At 37.1% G+C, this 22357-nt stretch overlaps 1 protein-coding gene across 1 annotated transcript; it reads right to left on the minus strand.

Moving 5' to 3' along the window:
• Nucleotides 1–880: 880 nt before the first annotated feature.
• Nucleotides 881–4809, minus strand: LOC113322795 (fasciclin-like arabinogalactan protein 17). The gene is made up of 3 exons (XM_026570945.1): nt 3246–4809; nt 1655–1737; nt 881–1530 (listed from the first exon to the last, which is right to left on the minus strand). Exons 1-2 carry the CDS (start codon nt 4600–4602, stop codon nt 1688–1690), a joined length of 1407 nt encoding a protein of 468 aa, XP_026426730.1. The 5' UTR covers nt 4603–4809; the 3' UTR covers nt 881–1530; nt 1655–1687.
• Nucleotides 4810–22357: the final 17548 nt, after the last annotated feature.

A 22357-nucleotide genomic window follows, 5' to 3' on the forward strand; every position in this document is an offset into this window, starting at 1 on the left:
GTTTCTTGTCGGGCTACTGGTTGATGGATGTCCACGGAAAATCGAAGGGGGTTGTTTCTTTGCCTACTCGAATTCATATTGTTGTTTTAGGGCTTTCAGTAAGATGTCTTCGGGTGTTATATTCCTTTCTCTCAAAATTAGCTCGTTTCCAGATGTCGGGACCATAGGAGAAAACAATATACTGTGATAGATATTCATTTTTCGATTGCGGGTTGAATTAAGAGCATGTTTGGTTTAAGGAATTGGATTCTTGGTAATCCAATTTTGGGGAATATGACCATTTCCTTGGACCAAACAGCCCAAATGAACTCCATGTAATTGAGAATTTTGATTCCTAAAAATCAAATTCCCTCCAAAATAATAGATTTCCGTTGCGTTGGTCTAGTAGTGTAATGGAATTGGATTTCAGGATAAAACAATAGTAATTGGATTACCTCAACCAAACGTTAATTTTTTGGATTTGAATTTTTATTTTTGATAGCTTGGTACGGTGGTCCCTGGACTATTCCTAAATCTCATTCATTTAGGAATTTTAGCAATTACAAGGGTTCGAACTCCGATCTCTGCAGTAGGAGGGAGCATGAGAACCATCAGACCACTTGATGGTTCTCTTTTGGATTTGAATTCAATTCTTTGAAATTCAATTCCTGAAATTAGATTACCCATGATTGAATTCCTAGAAATCCAACTCTTCGAACCAAACTAGGTGTAAGAGATTTTGTTTTCTCCCCACCTTGACTAGGGACATAGTATTTGACAAGTCCAACCGCGGTGAAAAAAAATAAAAAGATTTTTCTTTTAGTTTTGACAGTTTTTCTTTCCGGGAAAACAAAAATAACCCACAAGAAATAAAAACAAAATGATAATTAAGTTCTACAAAGACAAGAACACAGTTGGTATGAAATATCACCATGTAATTACAAATGTACAAATGACAGAGAAATATACAAGCACAAAAGAACATCTTTTTTATTCCATCTGTTTTTTTTTTTTGGTTCTCTTTTTGTTTTTTGGTTCTCCAAATTTCTGATGTACTGTTTCCTTTATTGCATTTATCATCTTGTCTTGTGTTGGAAAGAGATGTATGGATAGACAACAAACCCCATCTCTCTTCCACACTACCACACAAAATTTACCCCCCTCTCCTCCCAAATGTATATCTTCTTCTTTATTGTTACAATCTCCTCATTCTTCCATACATAATTTTTTTAAAAATAATGAAAAGTAAAAAAATAAAAAAATATCTTATCTACTTAATATGTTGTGTAAACTGCCTACTAAACACCATCTCTTCTTTCTTCTTTTTACTTCCTTCTTTGGCGATGCGATTCTGCCATGCAAAATCCTAGTAAAATTGTTGCTTATATCGCCAACCCCCGCACTTTGAACTCATTCTTCTCAAGTATGCTTGTTGCGGTGAAGTAAGAAGAAAGAAAGAGATCAAGAACAAACCCTATATATATTTCTTCAACCATGCTCTGACTGGAGTATTTATACATCAATCTGATTCTCCCGTATTCTGTCGCCAATCTACATTTAATAAAGTATATAGACATCATTAAATATGTATGCAACCCCAACTGTTCCAGAAATTACCACAAGCATTCAAATAAGTAAGGTTAAACTAAACTAGTAATGGTAATTTTGTATTTACCTTCCAGATTGGTTTAGTGTAAGGAAAAGGTTTTTATGGGCAGAAGGCGCCTAACATTCCACATGCTACTTCCAATAGCTTACCTGCAACACACAAAATTGACAAAGGAAAAACCAAAAAACCCATTAAAAATTTGTTAACCATAACAATCAATAATCATTAATCAACTATGACCCTAATAATATACTAATAATCAAATCATAAGGCGGTTTCGTTGTCTCTTCCTTACAATAATAGTTGAATTATATAGCCAACTGTAAAGCATATGTTATTCTAATAAAACTGAATAATCACAACAGAAAATACAAAACAAATGAAAGCAATATCAAATCATTAAAAAGATCAACAGAAAAAGAAAAGGTAAACAATTGGGAAGTATTGTGGTGTATATTCTTTCTCCAATATACCCCAAAACTAAGACAACCTTCTCCTTCCCAGCATCTTCGTAACTGGATTTCCGGGCATCTAGTATCACTTCACTACCCTCCTAGTTTTATCGGATCAATTTTCTATCTTCAATTCTATTTACTAATTACACTTCCCCGGCAACAATTACAATTTCATCGGATTTCCGTGAATTACTAACTTCATTTGATAATTGAGTCAGAGAGGTATTCTATGCGTGTCTAAGCTGTCCTGTTTTCCAACCCCATGTACACAAACCAATTCCCTAATCAAGCTTTTCAAGAGATATATTTAATGGATTTCTACGTCGGTTTCAAGAGTATGCTGCTTTTAAGGAAAGTTAAAGAGTAAGCCTCCGATACAACCGTTGTAGTAACTACCACCTTATATCAACCATAAGCATGATATTAACATAAATCACTTTCAATGTACTCGGCAATCCTTGATATAATCATGAACTAATATCAAATGTCAGTAGTTGCCTTATAGTTCCTCCTATCTTATGCTTCTACTACCGAGTACGGTACCTATGTTAAAGACTAGATTTAAAAAATATATGGGCATGAAACGCCAACAACACCCAAAGATACCAACACAAAATGAAAACAAGCCAGTAACCATGGTTTCTACTGGTCATAATTGACTGGAAACAATAAGCAACTCAAGAACAACTATTCATTTTCGGTTTTCCTAGGAAGACAAGCCCGTCCAATATTTTCACAAGTCTAAATTCAGAACACCCATAATTCCTTGCACATAATCTAAGCGTTGAACTTCAGTCATAATTTAGTAATTCCAAATGGTTTGAGGGAGATAATTGGACATTCAAATGCTCTAAAGACTATAACAGCTAATCATGAATTCCTTGATTCACTAAACACCTCACTATCGATACACAAGGAAGACAGCCAAAAAGCAATTATCCAACCAGCACAGAGTATACGAAAATGACTTGCTAATTTATACCCGTGACGCTCATCAGACCCACCCACCGACAGAATTAACCTTAACCTAGTCCCAAATTTGCATCATAATCACACTCTAAAACATCCTAAATAACATAATTCAAACAAACTACACCGGATACCTATCAGATTCACAAAAACAATGACAATCGAAAAGAAATAAATAAAATGAAATAAACTAAACTAAAATGAAATTAATCAGAAAATTAAGAAATTATTACCTCTTCTAGGCTTAACAGCAACCTTAGACCACGACGATTGATCAGTTTTAGTCTCAGATACTTGTTTTGTTTCCTCGTTCAATGGGAACAACACACCATCAATCCCTTGAACCGATATCCGACCATCCGTATAAATATCAGGATCAAACAAATAAGCAGATTCATCACCATTACCAAACTTAACTGATCCATCAGCTTCCTGTGCAACAACTTTATGCGGCAACCGCAAGGTATCGTAACTGACTTTCCCAAATCTCCTCACGGCATTGTACATACTCTCTTCAGTTTGGTATTCAGGTATAATATGATAATACATTATCTGTTCTGGCGCACCGGGTTCACTCAATTGATCTGTTGTCAACTTAGCCATCGCTTCATCATTTGGTGCTAATACAGTAATCACATAACCCTCTGATACTAATTTTCCCATTTCGGTAGCTAGGGACGTCAAATTTACCAAGATATCGGCCATTTCATTGTAACCACCGTAATGCAAAAGAGTTTGGATAAAATCTTTAACCTGAGATTCACCATTAAAATGGTGACGGGGACCACCAGGTCCAGGTGCCGGAGCTGGTGCAAGAGATGGTCCAGGAGCCATAGCATCATAAATCGGTAAAGCCGGTGGTGAACCGGCAGGTGCCGGTGATGATACTGGTTTCTTCAGCCGATGTGTTCTTGGATCAACTTCTGGTGCTCCTTCTGGAATTACAGCCGAAATAGATCTAAGATTTCTTCTCCGGTTAAAATCCTCTTGAACAGATCGAGGAATCAACAACCGTTCGATTCCATGAATCACACCATCAGGCCGAATCACATCATCAGGACGAATAACAGTCGCTAGATCAACTTTCTTGCTGGAATCCTTATCGTCTGACGATAAGATTACATGCTGCTTGGACAAAGTTTTGTGAGCAACTGATGATGAGTCAACAGATTGAGGCCACTGAGTAGAACCGATTCTTTTCGGAATGATATGAAACATCAATAATGTTTGTAAAGATCTTAAATTACCAGGCTCAAGTAAAAACCTCTTGAACTCAGGGTCAAGATCTCTTTCTAAAGCTTCATTTCTTGGTGCAAAGATTGTAATATTGTGTTTACCAACTGCTTCTTCAAGTTTCTGTAAGAGTAATGCCTTTTCCACTAGTTCAGCCAGTTCTGTGTAATGTGAGTCTAGTAATGCTACTAGCACTGAATTTGAGCTGATTGGACTACTTGTTGAATTTGATTTCACAACAACGACATTACTTGATTTCTCTGTTGGTAATGCAGAACAAAATATAACAGATATCACAGAGATGACAATATAGATGATGAAGATAAGCTTAGAAACGCCATAGATCTGTGTATCCATGGCGATTTAAGAAAGACAACCTCAGAACAAGGAGAGAAATGAAGAACAAAGTATCAAAGAGAGATAGCTGCTTAATTATACTTCTCTCCACTGTTTACAGCAGATTTTTTGACTATCGAAAGAGAGTAGTTAAGGCTTTGATTTTTATTTCTTTTTTCTCTCTGAATTTCTGGTTTCTCTCGTTTTAATGGTATTGGCTTGTTTTGGTTATATGAGAAACGCGGACTTGAAAGCGAATATTATATTGCGTTTGGTAGTGAGTCGTGAAATCCGCTGTATTTAGACGGCATTTGCTTACCTGGCAAACTGTGGGACTAACCAAACGCGGAACTGGAAAGAGGAAGGTGAAGTCATATCGAAGCAGTTCTTTCAGACCAGGCTGGGATGTGGGGTCCACATTATTAAGTCCACTGCTTTATTTTAGTTCTGGGTTGGTGTTTCGGTGGTTTAAATGAGAGCTGTGATCTGAGTCTGTGTCTGAGATCATGAAGTAGTTGGCCTTAATCGGTAAATAAAAATATAATCCATTCAACAAACATTTTTACGGAGACCCATAGCAAATGGCTTTTAGGGTTTAAGGGCAGTGGGACCGGAGGGGAGTTGTCGTCGCGTCTACTTTAACGAGCTGAGCTGTAGTTGTCTCAAGGGGTAGGCTTAAATAAAAAGCACCAACCATATACATTTCTTCTGAAACCCTAAATCGCAAGTAAGAAATAATTCCACGAGAAGTAACGGAGACATTTGACGGCGATGTTTCTCCTTCCTTTTATGATTTTTTAATACTATTCTTCTTCACGAGGGCTGTTTGTCGCCGTTAGTTAACCACTGACGGGATTAGGTGAGCTAGTCAAGTATTAACCATGGTTAAGCTTTTGAGATGGACAGTGCTTCAGAAGTTTTTGTCGGTGGTGTTTCCTTTTCTTATTCTCTCTCTTCCCACTTGGCTTTTACGTGATACCACTTGTACAAAGACGTTTCTGTTTGAGTTTAATTTATTACAACGTGTTAATTAGCATTACATTACATCATATGTTTGTTGATGATGTGAGAATTAGTAGGATATAATAAGAAGGTGTAACTTGTCCAAAACGTGGTTGGTATTTTCTTTGCCGTAAAATTTTCTTTTATAAGAGCAGGGGCATGACTTTGTTAGGCATTACTCCCTAAAACGGTGATAAAGGAGAGATTACAATATTAGGAACTAATAGCTAGGGATGGTCATGGGGTATGCCAATCCGAGGCACTGCCCTGTTTGTAAAAAGAATGCCCATACCCACGCTGTTGCTCATATAAAATAGGGCAAAATAGTTATGGGAAATATCCATATGAAGCAGATTTTTTCTATGGATTACCCATAACATTGAGTTTTTTTTTTTAGCTTGCATAAAAAACAACAAGCAGCGTATCTAAAAGAAAGAAAAGTTAGAACAAACCTTCAGCCTCAAGCAGACTGGAGATGCATAGGGGTGGCGGGGAAGATATACAAATATCTTGGACATGGTGCTCAACAGCATATTGAGCGAGTGTGTGAGCAACATCATTTGCTTCTCCGGTACATAGTTAAAACTAACTATGGCCTTAATCTTAGCAATTTTGTTGATAACTCTCCAAGGGACTGTTGTAGTTTCTCCATTCAGGATATTAACAATTGATGAAGAGTCACTTTCAATTACGATGTTTTGAAAACCCAATCTGACAGCAAGTTTAGCAGCAAGGATGAAAATGTTTGCTTGAGCAATTAGAGGGTCCAGATGGGGATATATGGCAGTGCTTGCACTCTGGAAAGATGCTCGGTGATCTCTTGCGACATAAGAATTAAACGAAGGTCCATTTTTGATAGGCATCAACGTTGATCTTTGTAGAGTACATAGGTGGAGGCGTCCAATTGATGATGGCAATATCTGGAGAAGTGTTTTGTTCCACAGGCAACGAAGATCATGTTCCACCACGTTATTGTAATAGATGTCAAACCAGTAGAGGCCTTGTCGAGGCATTACATTAACCTGAACATTTTTCTTCTCAAAAACTAATTCATTCCTGGCTTTCTATATACTCCAGAGCAGAGGAGATGCAAACATGATTGCTTGAGTAAGAGGGCATTGAAAAAATAAATGACTCGCCGTCTCAGGGCATTCCAGGTGTTACCCTTTACCACTTTCTTCCATTTACTCAACCGTTTCTACTTCTTAGGAGACCAGGGTACGTTTCGTTGCGAATTGTATAAATAGGTCTCACCTATTTCACCAAAGGACAAGTTTTGGTCTGGAGAATACAATACTCAGAAATCACTTGTTAGCTTTCCCATATGTTAGCTTTCCACTTTATGATACAAGTTGTCAAACAACTACTCTTCCCGAATTAACTATTCTGGTCTCAACACTCTCTTCGCTTCCCTCCCTAGACCAACCCTTCTCCTTCACTTTGTGACCGAAGCAAGTCTGAAACGCCCATTTCTTGGTTTAGGCCGGATTTGTACAGATTGATCTCTCGAATCAAAGTAATCCCTTGCAGTACATTATTTAGGGTTTAGACTCGTTTCTCACCCACACACTCGAAATTACCAAAATCAGCAGAAATTGTTTTCACCCTCAAATAATTGGCGACCACAGTGGGATAAACCCTGACATTGATATTGGAAAAAACTTAAAATAAATAGATAAACCCTCAAACAAAAGGTTCGTCTATCCCGTCTCAGGTTAAGACGTTAGGTTGAGACGAGCGTCTCAGTTTGAGACGACCACATCAACTTGGGACGACTACACCAACCTGGACCGAACCCCAGCTCAACCTAGGACGACCACATCAATCATAGGCTCAACTAGAGCCGAGGACTACTATTTTAATATTTTTAAGTTAGTTTAGTTGGTTATTAAACTATATTATATGATTTAGTACCTGATCTCACTGTCAAATTCTATAACTTCATTTATTAAACGAGTCCCACAAAATCGTAAACAAATATTAAAAAGGAACTCATGGTTAAATTTTCCCATTCGTTTACCTGTTTTCCACTGCCCCAAACTCAATTTGCCCGTCCACGTAGAGAAAGAAACCATCAAATTAGACTAGTCACATAGGACTGCTCTTAGAAATCAAATTAGTTGATTATGTTAATTCCCAGTAAATAATTAAACATATGAACTGTATAATCTAAGAGATGTGGCATGTCTAATGACACATTTGAAAAATATTTTTTACGTAATAACGTGGAAGGAATAAACCTAATTAACTTGATAGGGTTGTTGGTCACCCAGTGAAGAAGAAGGTAAATGATGAGCAAAAAATGATCCGAGAAGAGCGATATCGTAATCAACTCGCGAATGGGGCTAGTTAATACATTTTCCTAATTTAGACTAAACTATCCTTACTAACTACATCTGCTAACTGCACAAAACCGATACCTATTTTTCAGATAACTACATAACCATCGATTACGAATTATTAAAAAAAAATCAAAACAAATAACAATAAAGTCCAGATTTTCTTGATTATTCTTATACTCTTCTTTGTTCCCCATTCCCAATGAGTATGTGTTCTTAATTTTATCAACTAAGACCCAAATAAAATTGACAGAATCAAAAGATTAAGAGCAAACCTCAAAAGAATAGTTGAAACGCAACAAAGTATGCTCAATTGTCTCGACATTAGTAGAGCACAAGAAGCAGCATTTTGCACCTTGTCAGCTCCGAAAAGATATTCCATGATGGTAGCCTCGTTATATACTAGATTACCGCGCAGGTGGGGACCGACCGGAGATTTTATAGAATCCGATCCAATTTAACCTTAACTGAAATCTTCTACTTTGGAAGGAATATCAAATTAGGAATGTATATATTTGTTACTAAATGTCTTTGTTTTATATAACAGTTTTTCTTATACCATACTATTGTTTCGGTTTTGTTTTGATTTGAAGCAACTGAAGATAAAATTGATGGTATTTATTCAACCCAATGGAGTTTATACATTATTGAGACCCTAAATCTTTGATTATCAAATAAATTTTATGAAAATATGATCAATTTATATCCAATTTGATCGAATTGAATAAAATCGAGCAAACTCGAACAGACCACGGGTTGTTTTTAAGGTTTTTAGGTCGAAATAATTGACGACCAATTCGAGTTTTGATTGAATTGATGGTGTTTAACAATAGACGAGGGTTATAATTATCTGTTTATCAAATCAATTTTTGGATAAAAACAACCAATTCTTATCCAAATGAATTAATTAAAAACAATAATTAAAAAAAGTAGCGTCTATTTACATTTTATCTCTCAAGTGGGAATATATATAAAGACTCCTTTTGATCATCCAAAAATGTCCAAACAAGAAAACAGAACTTTGAAGGTACTTTCTGATTCCAAAGTTGTTTGTGAGAAAATATGAGATAACCATCAACGTCTAGAGCTAAGTAAATATTAGCAACAACGAAATTACCACGTGGAATCCAGCAGTATCTGAAATATGGTTAGATGGTTTCGTCAATGATTTGTAATAAGTTTGAACATCGACTTCATTAAGATTCCTGTTATTTAAGGCCCAAACATCATTCTTCGCGATCATATCTTTACCAACACCATACTTCAGGTTAAAATCTTAAAAAGTGAAAGAAAATAATTTTGCAATCGATAATTACATATCCGCTTATCTTTCCAAAAAAGAACGATTATTTCATTTTTAATTTCAAATTCGGTATTATGGATAACAAACTCCTTTAACTTAAGATAACAACCTATAAGCTAGAACCCACTGACATATAAGAGTTGCTAGGAACAATAACATCATCAAACTTTCTAAAATTTTGTTAAAAGATTTATCTCCATATAGATTTTTTATTACTTTCGTATTTCCATTTTTTTTTTATCGACCAGCAGCGGGAATTGAACCCACAACCTATAGGTTGGTAATCCAACCCCTGGACAACTGGGATAATGCTGGTTAGTTACTTTCATATTTCCATACCCTTAGAGTGTAAGGCCTTATAAACCACTCTTAATTTCCTAACTCACCTTTATGTTTTGAAACGGTAGGTTTAATCCAAGCCACTCAATTTCTCTTTTTGATAAGCGTAGATGGTGGATTTTCAAAAATGGTCAAAACCGTAAAATCATGATACTGCATATTTCTGACACGGCTTCAGGGATCCATGTGACGATTCGTGTTTTACGAAGTATGATGCATATGTCGCTCGAAAGGCCTCTCCGGAGCGTTCGACACCGGGCATTTCATCATAGCCTCTATGTAGAATAACGTAATTGGGTGGTTCTCCGTAATATTGAGAGCTTAACGCCTTCATGATGCCGGTGACACTCATTGTTCCCTGACTACATAGAGGAATTCGCCTCAACAAAGAAGAACAATTGGGCGGTTCTCCATAAGATTGAGAGCAATAACATCTTCAGGACGGTGATACTCACTGTTCTTGACTATGTAGAGAGACCCGTATATAGACTCAGGCGGTCCTCCATACATGAAATGTTGAGAGGGAAAAACGTCTTCGAGACATTAACAACACTCGCTGATTTACTACTATACGCAAGAGATTAAATTCTAGGTCATATTCACCACTGAATTCCTATAAGATAATCTAACTTATCTCATTACTCCTATTTCATGATTGAAATGGTAATAGATAAATGTATTACTCCGATTTCATGATCGAATCCACGCCTGATCTCATGAAATGGTAATAGATGTTGCTATGATTTCATGGTCGAATCCACGGCTGATCTCATGAAATGGTAATATCACCACTTATTTTATCACTCCGATTTCATGATCGAATCCACGGCTGATCTCATGAAATGGTAATAGATATTACTCCGATTTCATGGTCGAATCACCACGGTCCCATGGAATGGTAATATCACCGCTCATTTCATTACTCTGATTTATGGTCAAATCTGCGATTCCATGAAATGGTGATGAAATTATCATTTTATTATTCTGAATCCATAGTCCAATCCGCTGCTGATTTTATGGATTGATAATAAATAACTACTCATCTTATTACTCAGTTTCATGAATTATTCTCCACTGAATTTCATAAATCAGTAATAAATACCCAACAACCAGGCATCTGGACCATCACTGAGTAAGCCCCACAAAAATGGTGCGAGTATACTGGACAATGATGCACGACTGAGCACCCGGATGCACGAACGAGTGTCCAAAAATATGAAATAATGAGGAATCCTTCGCAAAACAGGAGAAAACAATAAATATTAATAAAATAATAAGAGGCGCCCAAGACCGGGCCCACTAGCCGACCGGCCGGCCGTGCCCTAGCCATGGTCGGTCCGTGCCTATCCCATTATTTTCCTTATTTTTTGTTATTTCGTGAACTCACGAAAACTCCTTGGTTTTAGCAACTTTCCTTGTTTTTGCAAAACTCGTGAATTCTCCATAACTTGGTGGATTCACGAAATAATATTATAAAATAAGGAGAGGTGTGCGAGACCGGGCAACCTAACCGACCGGCCATGCCTAAGCCGTGGCTGGTCCAACACCTCACAATCCTTAGATTTTTATAATTATTATTCCCTAATCTCACGAAACTCCTCCATTTCAGCAAAAACTCGTGGATTCTCCATAACTTCAAGGATTCTCCATAACTTCAAAGATTCATGAAAAATAATAAAATAGGGAAAGGTGTGCGGGACCGGGCAACCTAGCTGGCCGGCCGTCCATGCCCTATCCATGGTCGGTCCCACACCTTGCAATCCCTAATCTTGCATAATTATTATTTTCCTCAATTCATGAAACTCCTAGGTTTGAGCAAAATTCATGATTTCTCCATATTTTCTCAAATATTGCTCAAATCACGAAAAACCAATAGCCAACATAGTCGCACGACTGGCTAGTCTCTCACGGCAGTTTTAAATATTAAAACACTTTTAGTTTAATATTTTCAAAATATTGATGTATTGAGCATACATGCTCATTCCAACAAAAATCGAGAATTGTCAGTCAAGATGAAACTCTTCTGAAAATTCACTATGTTGCTCGAACGCGCATCAGAAAATACTGAAACTCTCAGTATGGAAACACGGACACCACAAAAACGCGTGCATGCCTCCATGACCGACAAGAGTCATTCCTAGGGCTTGCACAAAGCCGGTCCCACATGTTTTCATAATTCTAACCTAATTTGCTCAATTGCTCATACTGGGCCTGAACTCTCTCCAACCAACTGGAAAATCCTTCGAATGACCAACAACTAGTCCCGTGACCACCAAGAGACGGTCCCATGCTCTCTTGGTCGGTCCTCATCTCTCATACCTAGGTTTTGTCACCTAATGCTGAATCCAGTAATATTTCAATAAATGATGAAACCTGCATTTAATCATCGTTCTTTCACCAACTCTCAAACTGAGAACCCTGGTGCATGCTCACTCGAGCACTGGGCATCACATGGACGCTCATCATCCCATGTGGTCGGTCCCTCTTCACTCAAGACCAATTTTCAGCAATTCACCAATTGTTAAAGGATTGATCAAAAATTAGGGTTTCGAACAAACGCTCCACGAATCACCATTTTGAGCAAGTTCAAATACAAAATTATGTTGATTCAACAATCAAAATCCAAATTAATAATATTCGATAATTTACCAATATTTTTGATTAAAATTTTATTGGGTCACGGCACCAGTAAATAATTCTTTGAATTGAGCAATACTTCCTCAGTTGCTCGAATATTGATCCAACCATCAATATTCGGTAATTTATCAGTAGTTTGTCGAATTGAGCAACACTTGCTCAATTGCACGTCAACTTACCAATATTCAGTATTTTGTTGAATTGAGCAACACTTGCTCAGTTGCACACCAAAATTATCGAATTCGTCGTATTGAGCAATACTTGCTCAGTTGCTCGACAAACTCTCTAAGACATGGACATTTGAGGTACTGGAGTTCAAGACGTGAACGTCCAAAACATCTGGATTTGGCATTTAGGATTTTCTTTCATTGTATTTTCAATCTCTCTAAAACGTTTGCAATACTTGCATTCGGTATTTGAATTCAGCAATTTATCAAAGTTCTTTTACTTTAAAAAAATCCCTATCAAGTCCAAATGAAAATCCTCAATCATTTACCTATCCAAAACCAATCAAAAACCAAAACCGAAATCTAGAAGTCTCACATCTCTCAGAAGTTCAAAGTTCAAGAGACTGTGGAAAGAAAACTAAAGAAAGTCGGCGAAATAGAATATCTGCTTTTCTGCATCCTCGAAGACTTGCAAAGTTGCTCTCTCCGACTCCAGCTTCCTGGTCAACTCAGTAACTTCAGACATCTTCTTCATCACGACTTCGAAAGGTGTGTTGCCTTCTACTGCTTCCTTGATGGAATCAACCTTTTGACGAAGCCACTTCAGATTAAAGCCGAGTTCTTCATCATTCTTCAAATTGTACTCCCAATCAAAGAGTACATCTCGAGTAACAATACTTCTGGCCCTGCATATCCATTGGGAACGCTAGATCCACCAACAAACCTGTGATATGGGAGTAACTCACCAAATGGAGGAGCGAAAGAAATCCCTGCAGTGGGGTATTCGTGTACTACCATCCTATTCCCAGTTACCGGAGCAGTGTCAACAATCATAGGGACAACTTCAGTCGGGGTAATTTCTTCCATTCTTGGTTCGGGTTCCACTATTCCGGGCGCAGTTGGAGTTTCAGTCACCTCCATAGCATCAACAACCAGATTTTCATGACCTTGAGGTGCAGGGACGGAGGTCTCATCACCAACGACTCCAGGGTTTCCCAAACCATCACTATTGGATCCATTATTTCCAACTTCGACATTTGGCACCTAATGAGAAGATTACATGGAATTAGAATGATTCAAGCATGGAAGACCAACACAACCATAAAATTAAGAATGTAAGTGAACTAACATCATCTAAGTTCCTTATTATGCACCCAAGACATGCGCAAATAGTGTAGAAGTCATGAAACACGTTTTCAAACAAGCTCAGGTGAAGAGATTTTACACTGCCCTGTATTCAACGGATAACTGGGAGCAATTGTAAAGGAATTTAAGGTTGGGTCATATACCATTCTCTTTTTATGGATGTTATCTACAACGTATCAAAATTTGATAGCAATCGGATGAACGATATAGGATATGTGGCTAAAACATCGGACGACACGCAATCTGAAAAAGTTATGAAGGTCTCCTGGAAGTTCACTATTTCTCCTTTTCAGACACTAAACATGCTCAAAGTTCAAAAATATTCTTTAATAAAGCTTAGAAATTTCCCGGGCTTGAAAATACATATGTAAACCGCGAAAATACGACTTCAGACGAGGATTCTACGACGTTTCTAGTAAAATCTGAAGTCTGAAATTTTTTGGTGACGTATTTCAGCAAAATTACTCGTATACTCACATGGGTTCTCATTCACTCATTCATTCATTCACAAATCAGAAATTTCATACTTATATAAAGATATTACAGGAGATATACTTACTAGGGGAGTCCCTAAATCATTTGAAGGCTTAGCAACGCCGAAATCTCCATCGGCAATACCGCTGTCTCCATTCGGTTCGGGATTTCGACAATTCTCCATATTATCATGTCCCAGAAAAGAGCACGCTTCATCAACATGCTGCTTATCTATAATGATTTCTTCTTGGATTCATCAACAATAAGTATTATTATTTCATTCAAGGAGATGCCGTGATCACCTGCATGAAAAAGATACTTACATCGACTTCCTCATCAGTGCTGGATTCATGAATTGTTAATCGATGGAGCAAAAGTATGAAAATAAATAACAAACATTGGTCTCGTGATCCTAATTGCACGGTCAAAGTCATGACACAAGGAGCGCTAACAACTCACCAAAGAAACGGCTGGGGACTGCACGCCATTTGCTAACCTCATGTAGTACTTACTTCTGGGTTCTCCGCTCCCGTAGACTTTCTTCCTCCGTGGAGTATACATTGATCCAGGATTTCACTATAAGATCATCCTGGGGTAAAGCTAATGAAATAATCAAAAGTACAACTCAATATGAAGGATCTCTCGCCATCACTCAGAAGTCCCAGGGGTACCATTTCTTACAGTTTCATCCATAGAGATGTCATCTCTGGAAACAACATCTCTGGAGGTATCATCCTGGGAATCAGTCATTTTTGCAAAGTGGCTATTTTAGCACATCATTCATACAAAGCACAGGATTCGACAAAACAATGAATCATGGAATAAAGGTGCTCACAAACAGGCAACAAAAATGGTAATCCTCAACTCTTACCTATTTACGGTTTCACGATCTTAGTGATAATAACGTAAAAACCTCAAAAAACTTGCTCGCTTCTTCAAACTTTCCAAGACGAGCAAATTTCATTATTTAAAGTCAACACCTGACTTTTCATGAAACTATGAATAATTCACATAACCTTTCATGTGAACATGCGCTGATTTTCTACATGTGTGCATATACTATAAAATCCCCAAACTCATACATACATTATGTCATCATGTATACAATTGTTTGCTATCAGCAATTGCTCAAAAATCATAAAATGATTTTCATAAAACCGTGAACAACCCACGTAAATTTTTACTGAGTGAACATCCACTGGTTTTTCGAAAACTGGACAGACGTCCATTCTACAATTGCGAAAACTCATATACAGATATTATTTCACCGTGAATAATTGTCTACTTTCAATAGTTGTTCAAAATCAAAAAATTGATTTTACAAAAATATATAACGTGAAACCCATGTAACTTTGAAAATATGTATTTTCTTGGTCCCTCTCGTGAGCATCCGTCTTTGAAAACGAGAGTATATTTTCAAAAATAAAAATTTTCATTAAAGATCATAGACAAAATTTTATTACTAACAGACGCACTTCTATTCAAAAAAAAAAAAAATTCTCTCGTACGAGCATCCACCTTTGAAATGAGGTTTATACACTTTGTGAAATCTCACATATTTAAAAAATAAAATTTTGGTTTTCATGAAAGCTCATAGACAAAATTTTATGTCATTAGACTCATGTCTATTTTGTTTGTTTCTTAAACTAACGAACGAATATTTGTTCCTAAAACAAGGATTTCCTTTTTTGGGCCGATCCCGTAAACGCTGAACTGACCAAAACTGGACTTTCAACCGATCAAATCAGCAGTGACTCATCTCTCCACGCTCACGGGATGACACTCTATCTTACTATCAGGGTTCTCATCTGTGCATTTGCTCGTACATGACACCATTGGGGTAAATCGAGGATTCTGAAACTACCTTTGCAGACTGAGTTCAACCACTTATCTTGTGGATTGAAAATCACCATTTAATGCTTTCTGAGGAACATGACTGTTCCTCACTAAGCAGGGGACTTAATGTAGATGGTGGATTTTCAACAAAGGTCAAAACCGTAAAATCATGATACTGCATGTTTCTGACACAGCTTCAGGGATCCATGTGAAGATTCGTGTTTTACGAAGTATAATGCATATGTCGCTCGAAAGGCCTCTCCGGAGCGTTCGACACCGGGCATTTCATCATATCCTCTATGTAGAATAACGTAATTGGGCGGTTCTCCGTAAGATTGAGAGCTTAACGCCTTCAGGATGCCGGTGACACTCACTGTTCCCTGACTACATAGAGGAATTCGCCTCTACATAGAAGAACAATTGGGAAGTTCTCCATGAGATTGAGATAAATAACATCTTCAAGATGGTGATACTCATTGTTCCTGACTATGTGGAGAGACCCGTGTATAGACTCAGGCGGTCCACCATACATGAAATGTTGAGAGGGCCAAACGTCTTCGGGGCATTAGAAACACTCACTGATTTACTGACTATACGCAAGAGATTAAATTCTAGGTCATATTCACCACCGAATTCCTAGAAGATAATCTATCTTATCTCATTACTCTTATTCCATGATCGAAATGGTAATAGATAAATGTATTACTCTGATTTCATGATCAAATCCACGCCTGATCTCATGAAATGGTAATAGATGTTACTCCGATTTCATGGTCGAATCCACGGCTGATCTCATGAAATGGTAATATCACCACTTATTTTATTACTCCAATTTCATGATCGAATCCACGGCTGATCTCATGAAATGGTAATAGATATTACTCCGATTTCATGGTCGAATCACCACGGTCCCATGGAATGGTAATATCACCGCTCATTTCATTACTCCGATTTTATGGTCAAATCTACGATTCCATGAAATGGTGATGAAATTATCATTTTGTTATTCTGAATCCATAGTCCAATCCGCTGCTGGTTTTATGGATTGATAATAAATAACTACTCATCTTATTACTCAGTTTCATGAATTATTCCCCACTGAATTTCATAAATCAGTAATAAATACCCAACAATCGGGCATCTGGACCATCACTGAGTAAGACCCACAAAAATGGTGCGAGTGTACTCGACAATGATGCACGACTGAGCACCCGGATGCATGAACGAGTGTCCAAAAATATGAAATAATGAGGAATCCTTCGCAAAACAGGAGGAAACAATAAATATTAATAAAATAATAAGAGGCGCCCAAGGCCGGGCCCACCAGCCGGCCGGCCGTGCCCTAGCCATGGTCCGTCCGTGCCTCTCCCATTATTTTCCTTATTTTTTGTTATTTCATGAACTCACGAAAACTCCTTGGTTTTAACAACTTTCCTTGTTTTTGCAAAACTCGTGAATTCTCCATAACTTGGTGGATTCACGAAATAATATTATAAAATAAGGAGAGGTGTGCGGGACCTGGCAACCTAACCGGCCTGCCATGCCTAAGCCATGACCGGTCCAACACCTCACAATCCTTAGATTTTTATAATTATTATTCCCTAATCTCACGAAACTCCTCCGTTTCAACAAAAACTCGTGGATTCTCCATAACTTCAAGGATTCTCCATAACTTCAAGGATTCATGAAAAATAATAAAATAGGGAAAGGTGTGCGGGACCGGGCAACCTAGCCGGCCGACCATGCCCTATTCATGGTCGGTCCCACACCTTGCAATCCCTAATCTTGCATAATTATTATTTTCCTCGATTCATGAAACTACTGGGTTTGAGAAAAAATCATGATTTCTCCATATTTTCTCAAATATTGCTCAAATCAAGAAAAACCAAAAGCCAACATAGTCGCACGACTGGCTAGCCTCTCACGGAAATTTTAAATATTAAAACACTTTTAGTTTAATATTTTCAAAATATTGATGAATTGAGCATACATGCTCATTCAACAAAAATCGAGAATTCTCAGTCAAGATGAAACTCTTCTGAAAATTCACTATGTTGCTCGAACGCGCATCAGAAAATACTGAAACTCTCAGTATGGAAACACGGACACCACGGAAACACGTGCATGCCTCCATGACCGACTAGAGTGATTCCTAGGGCTTGCACAAAGACGGTCCCACATGTTTTCATAATTCTGACCTAATTTGCTCAATTGCTCATACTGGGCCCGAACTCTCTCCAACCAACTGGAGAATCCTTCAAATGACCAACAACTGGTCCCGTGACCACCAAGAGCTGGTCCCATGCTCTCTTGGTCGGTCTTCATCTCTCATACCTAGGTTTTTTCACCTAATGCTGAATCCAGCAATATTTCAATAAATGATGAAACCTGCATTTAATCATCGTTCTTTCACCAACTCTCAAACTGAGAACCCTGGTGCGTGCTCATCGAGCACTGGGCATCACATGGACGCTCATCATCCCATGTGTTCGGTCCCTCTTCACTCATGACCAATTTTCAGCAATTCACCAATTATTGAAGGATTGAACAAAATTTAGGGTTTCGAACAAACGCTCCACGAATCACCATTCTGAGCAAGTTCAAACACAAAATTATGTTGATTCAACAATCAACATCCAAATTAATAATATTCGGTAATTCACCAATATTTTTGATTAATATTTTATTGGATCACGGCACCAGTAAATAATTCTTTGAATTGAGAAATACTTGCTCAATTGCTCGAATATTGATCCAACCATCAATATTCGTAATTCATCAGTAGTTTGTCGAATTGAGAAACACTTGCTCAATTGCACGTCAAATTACCAATATTCAATATTTTGTTGAATTGAGCAACACTTGCTCAGATGCACACCAAAATTATCGAATTCGTCGAATTAAGCAATACTTGCTCAGTTGCTCGACAAACTCTCGATATTCGGCAATTCGTCGAATTGAGCAATACTTGCTTAGTTGCTCGAAAATCTCTCAATATTCGACAATTCGTCAAGTTGAGCAATACTTGCTCAGTCGCGCTAGTCAGTAATTAATTGACATCTCAGAGAACTACATGTTCAATCCATGAATCGCTGAGCATTCACCACTTATGCTCGATTCAACAAAAGTAGAGTCACAGTCTAAATCAGTCAACAACTGACCAACTAATACACGTCTACCTTGCAGACTCCATGATTCGTGAAATATCAATCACGTCAAAAATGGGGGATATCACTTAGGGTTTTGGTCTGGCAGTCTACGACACGTGGATTCATCCACAATGAGAAATGTGCGTAAGTCGTGTAAACGGTTGAAGGAGTTAGCAAAGTAGTGGGTGCACGATCAGTCAAGTCTCCATACGACGTGGAACTGACTTTACCACGATCTTCCACTTTTCCACTCTTTCACTCAAGAAACCGTCACACTTACAGGGATCAGTGGTGCATCATTCTTGCAATATAAATAATTTTAAATCGAGGACAACAGAAGGATCGAATATCATCAATCATCGATTATCATCATTATCCGTCAACAACTCGATATAAACTTATTCACAGAACTCAACTTTAGCAGTTCAACAATATTGCAGAAACCTTCAACACACCCACAATCCTTGATCATCACTGATCCCACACAACTCTCATCTTCCCTCCTACAGATCAACCCATCTCCCTCTTTGCGGCCGAATTGACTCTGGAACGGCCATTCTCTTGGTTTAGGCCGGAGTCATACAGATTGATTTCCCGAATCTAAGCACCCCCTTTGCAGCGGTGCATCTGTGTGAGGTTCAGCAGTTCGCTCGGTTGAGGAGTCTCGGCAACACGCTCGACTCTCCACTTTCCTAGAAAACCAGCAAACCATTTTTCCCCATCTACAATAAGCATTAGAAAAACCCCTATAAATATATATTCATTATTTTATCTCTCTATATTAACAAAAATAGGCATCTGGAATAGTGAATGATACTAATTGAAAAATGTAAACAAAACATTGTTAATCATAATCAATCTTCATTCCTTTGATAAGTAAGTTATTTTCCATACCGACAATTTATGCTGAAATTTTTACAAAATATCATTCCAAACACTTTTGGACTTAAACTATAGCCCAAAGGAATATCCAGATAATTTATAAGAAGTTGAGTGATGTTGTAAACAAACACTTCAGCACACCTTTTTCCTTCACGGATATTACCAAGTCCCACAATGTTAGTCTTCCTGAAATTCACATGCAAAATCAGTTCAAACCCAAAAGGAATGCGCTGTAAAATCCTAACTTGCCTTCTTAATCATCAAGAAAAACAATTAGGTCATCAGCAAATTTGAGGAGGTTGATTACAATGTCATTCCGAGATATTTTAAAATCATGAATAAGATCATTAACAACAACCATTTTTATCATTAAAATTTCCAGAAATGAAAATGTGAGATTGGGATGGAGTAGTTAAAATATGTCTCCAAAGCCGATGTCCAAGCGATTAATTGCTACTCGCTAAATGATCTTAGTGATTCTCGATTCCAAGATGAATCAAATTTTGAGTGATTAAATCGGTGCCCAAGGCCGACTTTATGAGATAGTTTGGTCGATCCCGTTCCAATTTATCTTTTGTTACTTTAATGTTGAACTTATATATAGTTTTAGTTTAGTGTTGCAAAATCAATACATGATAATATTAAAATTTTGATTTTAATTAGATATAAGCCATGCTAATAGAAATATCTATGATCAACGGGATTCTAAGCCTCTAATAAGTTCATCCAAGTATTAGGCCGAGTTCCAAGTCCGAACACATTGCTCCAAGCTCCCCCACCGAGTAAGACCTTGGAGCGAGTTAAAATACTTTGGATTGGGTTTCCCCGTTTAATTAATATCTTTCTGACTCCTAAATATTTTAGTTGTTTCTCATTTTATAATCATTGAGACACAATTACATCCAACTACTCCAAACATTACCAAAGCCAAATCTAGCTAAATTAATATCAATATAATTCCAATTTCAATTAACATTATACAATGCTTTTCCAAAGTCGATTTTGCAAATGAGACTAGTTTCAACATTGAATCAATGAGTTCATAAGCAATTATTTAAAAGGCCATCATTAATTTTCCTCCATGCAAAAAAGTTTATTGGTAATCTAAAATGAAGGAAAAAGTTTGTTGGTAATCTAAAATGAAGGAAGAACTAATTAACTTTAATATTTCAATAAGATAGGTCAGTCTATAATTGTGCAAACAAACAACATTGTCATATTTTGGTTATAAAGTAATGCTAGTGAAATCTAATCTCCAACCCATGGAGCATTTATTTTCAAACTCCTTAACCACCTTCATCAAACCTCCCTGATAACATCCCAAGTAGACTTGAATAATTTCATAGTAAAACCATATGGACCAGGAATTCTTGTTAGTGCCGAAATGCCAAATCACACTACAAGCTTACTACCTACTATGCATTGCTTGCCTTTTATCAGTTTTCTTTCTTACACCATAACAGGAACAAAATAACTCGTGGCTTGTGGGGTTACAAGCTAGTGCTTTTGTAATACGAAATAAATAGTTGTATCGTAATAAATCATAAACCACGAGAATCTAATTCGTTATGATTGCAGGAAAATTACCCATATTTTGCAGGTTAATAAGATGGACTGAACTAATAAATACTTGGGTAACTCATTAATCATTAACAAGAAAAGAAAATGTTCTACAATAACTTAATTGAGAACATGCAAAAAATAAACAAGTGTAAGGAAAATTGCTCTCACAAGTTGGGAGGTCATTTATGATGAAGTCTATTATTAATACCTTTTCTCAATATCAAATGCGTCCATTCAAGTTACCAAAAACTATTTCAAACGAGTTACATTCAATCTAAATGTGATTTTAGTGGGATAAAGACAAAAAGGTCGCTTTCTAACTTTTCAGTCTAGTTTTCTCGAAAATACTAATCATGGAGGTCCGAATTATAAATTTCTTTGCTATGCTCTTCTCGTAAAATATGTTTGGAGGGTTTGTGCATGTCCAAATAACTTTTGAGTCTCATCCTTGAAGGCAAAGTATTTCAAAAAAGAAAAAAATATCACCTCTTCATAATCGAAAAGAAAGGGTTTTACCTGGAGCTGGAAGAGCATAAATAATGAATTTGACTTCACTAACACAAAATCAGTTGTTGGTCTCTATGTTATAGCAAGCAAATCCTAGTATGGGAAGATAAATGGGTTCTTAATCTTGACAATCCTCATACACCAATAGATACTGCAACCGATACATTTGGTTTCTTTATGTGTCAGAATTTATTGACTACGAAAATCATATGTATGGAAACAAAATCTGGCCCTTCCTCTTTTTTGTATGAATATAACTCAGAAGATCTTAAATGTGAGAATTCTTATAACAATCAAAACAAATTGATCTGGAGAAGAACTATAAATTGACGTTTCTCTGTGAAATCATCTTATCAAACCCTTTACAATCTCAAGAATCACCTTGAACACAATTCCAAGAATAAGATTGTTCATTTTAAAGTGCTTGAAGGA

This window comes from Papaver somniferum, chromosome 11, assembly GCF_003573695.1.
Source record: "Papaver somniferum cultivar HN1 chromosome 11, ASM357369v1, whole genome shotgun sequence".
NCBI lineage: Eukaryota > Viridiplantae > Streptophyta > Magnoliopsida > Ranunculales > Papaveraceae > Papaver > Papaver somniferum.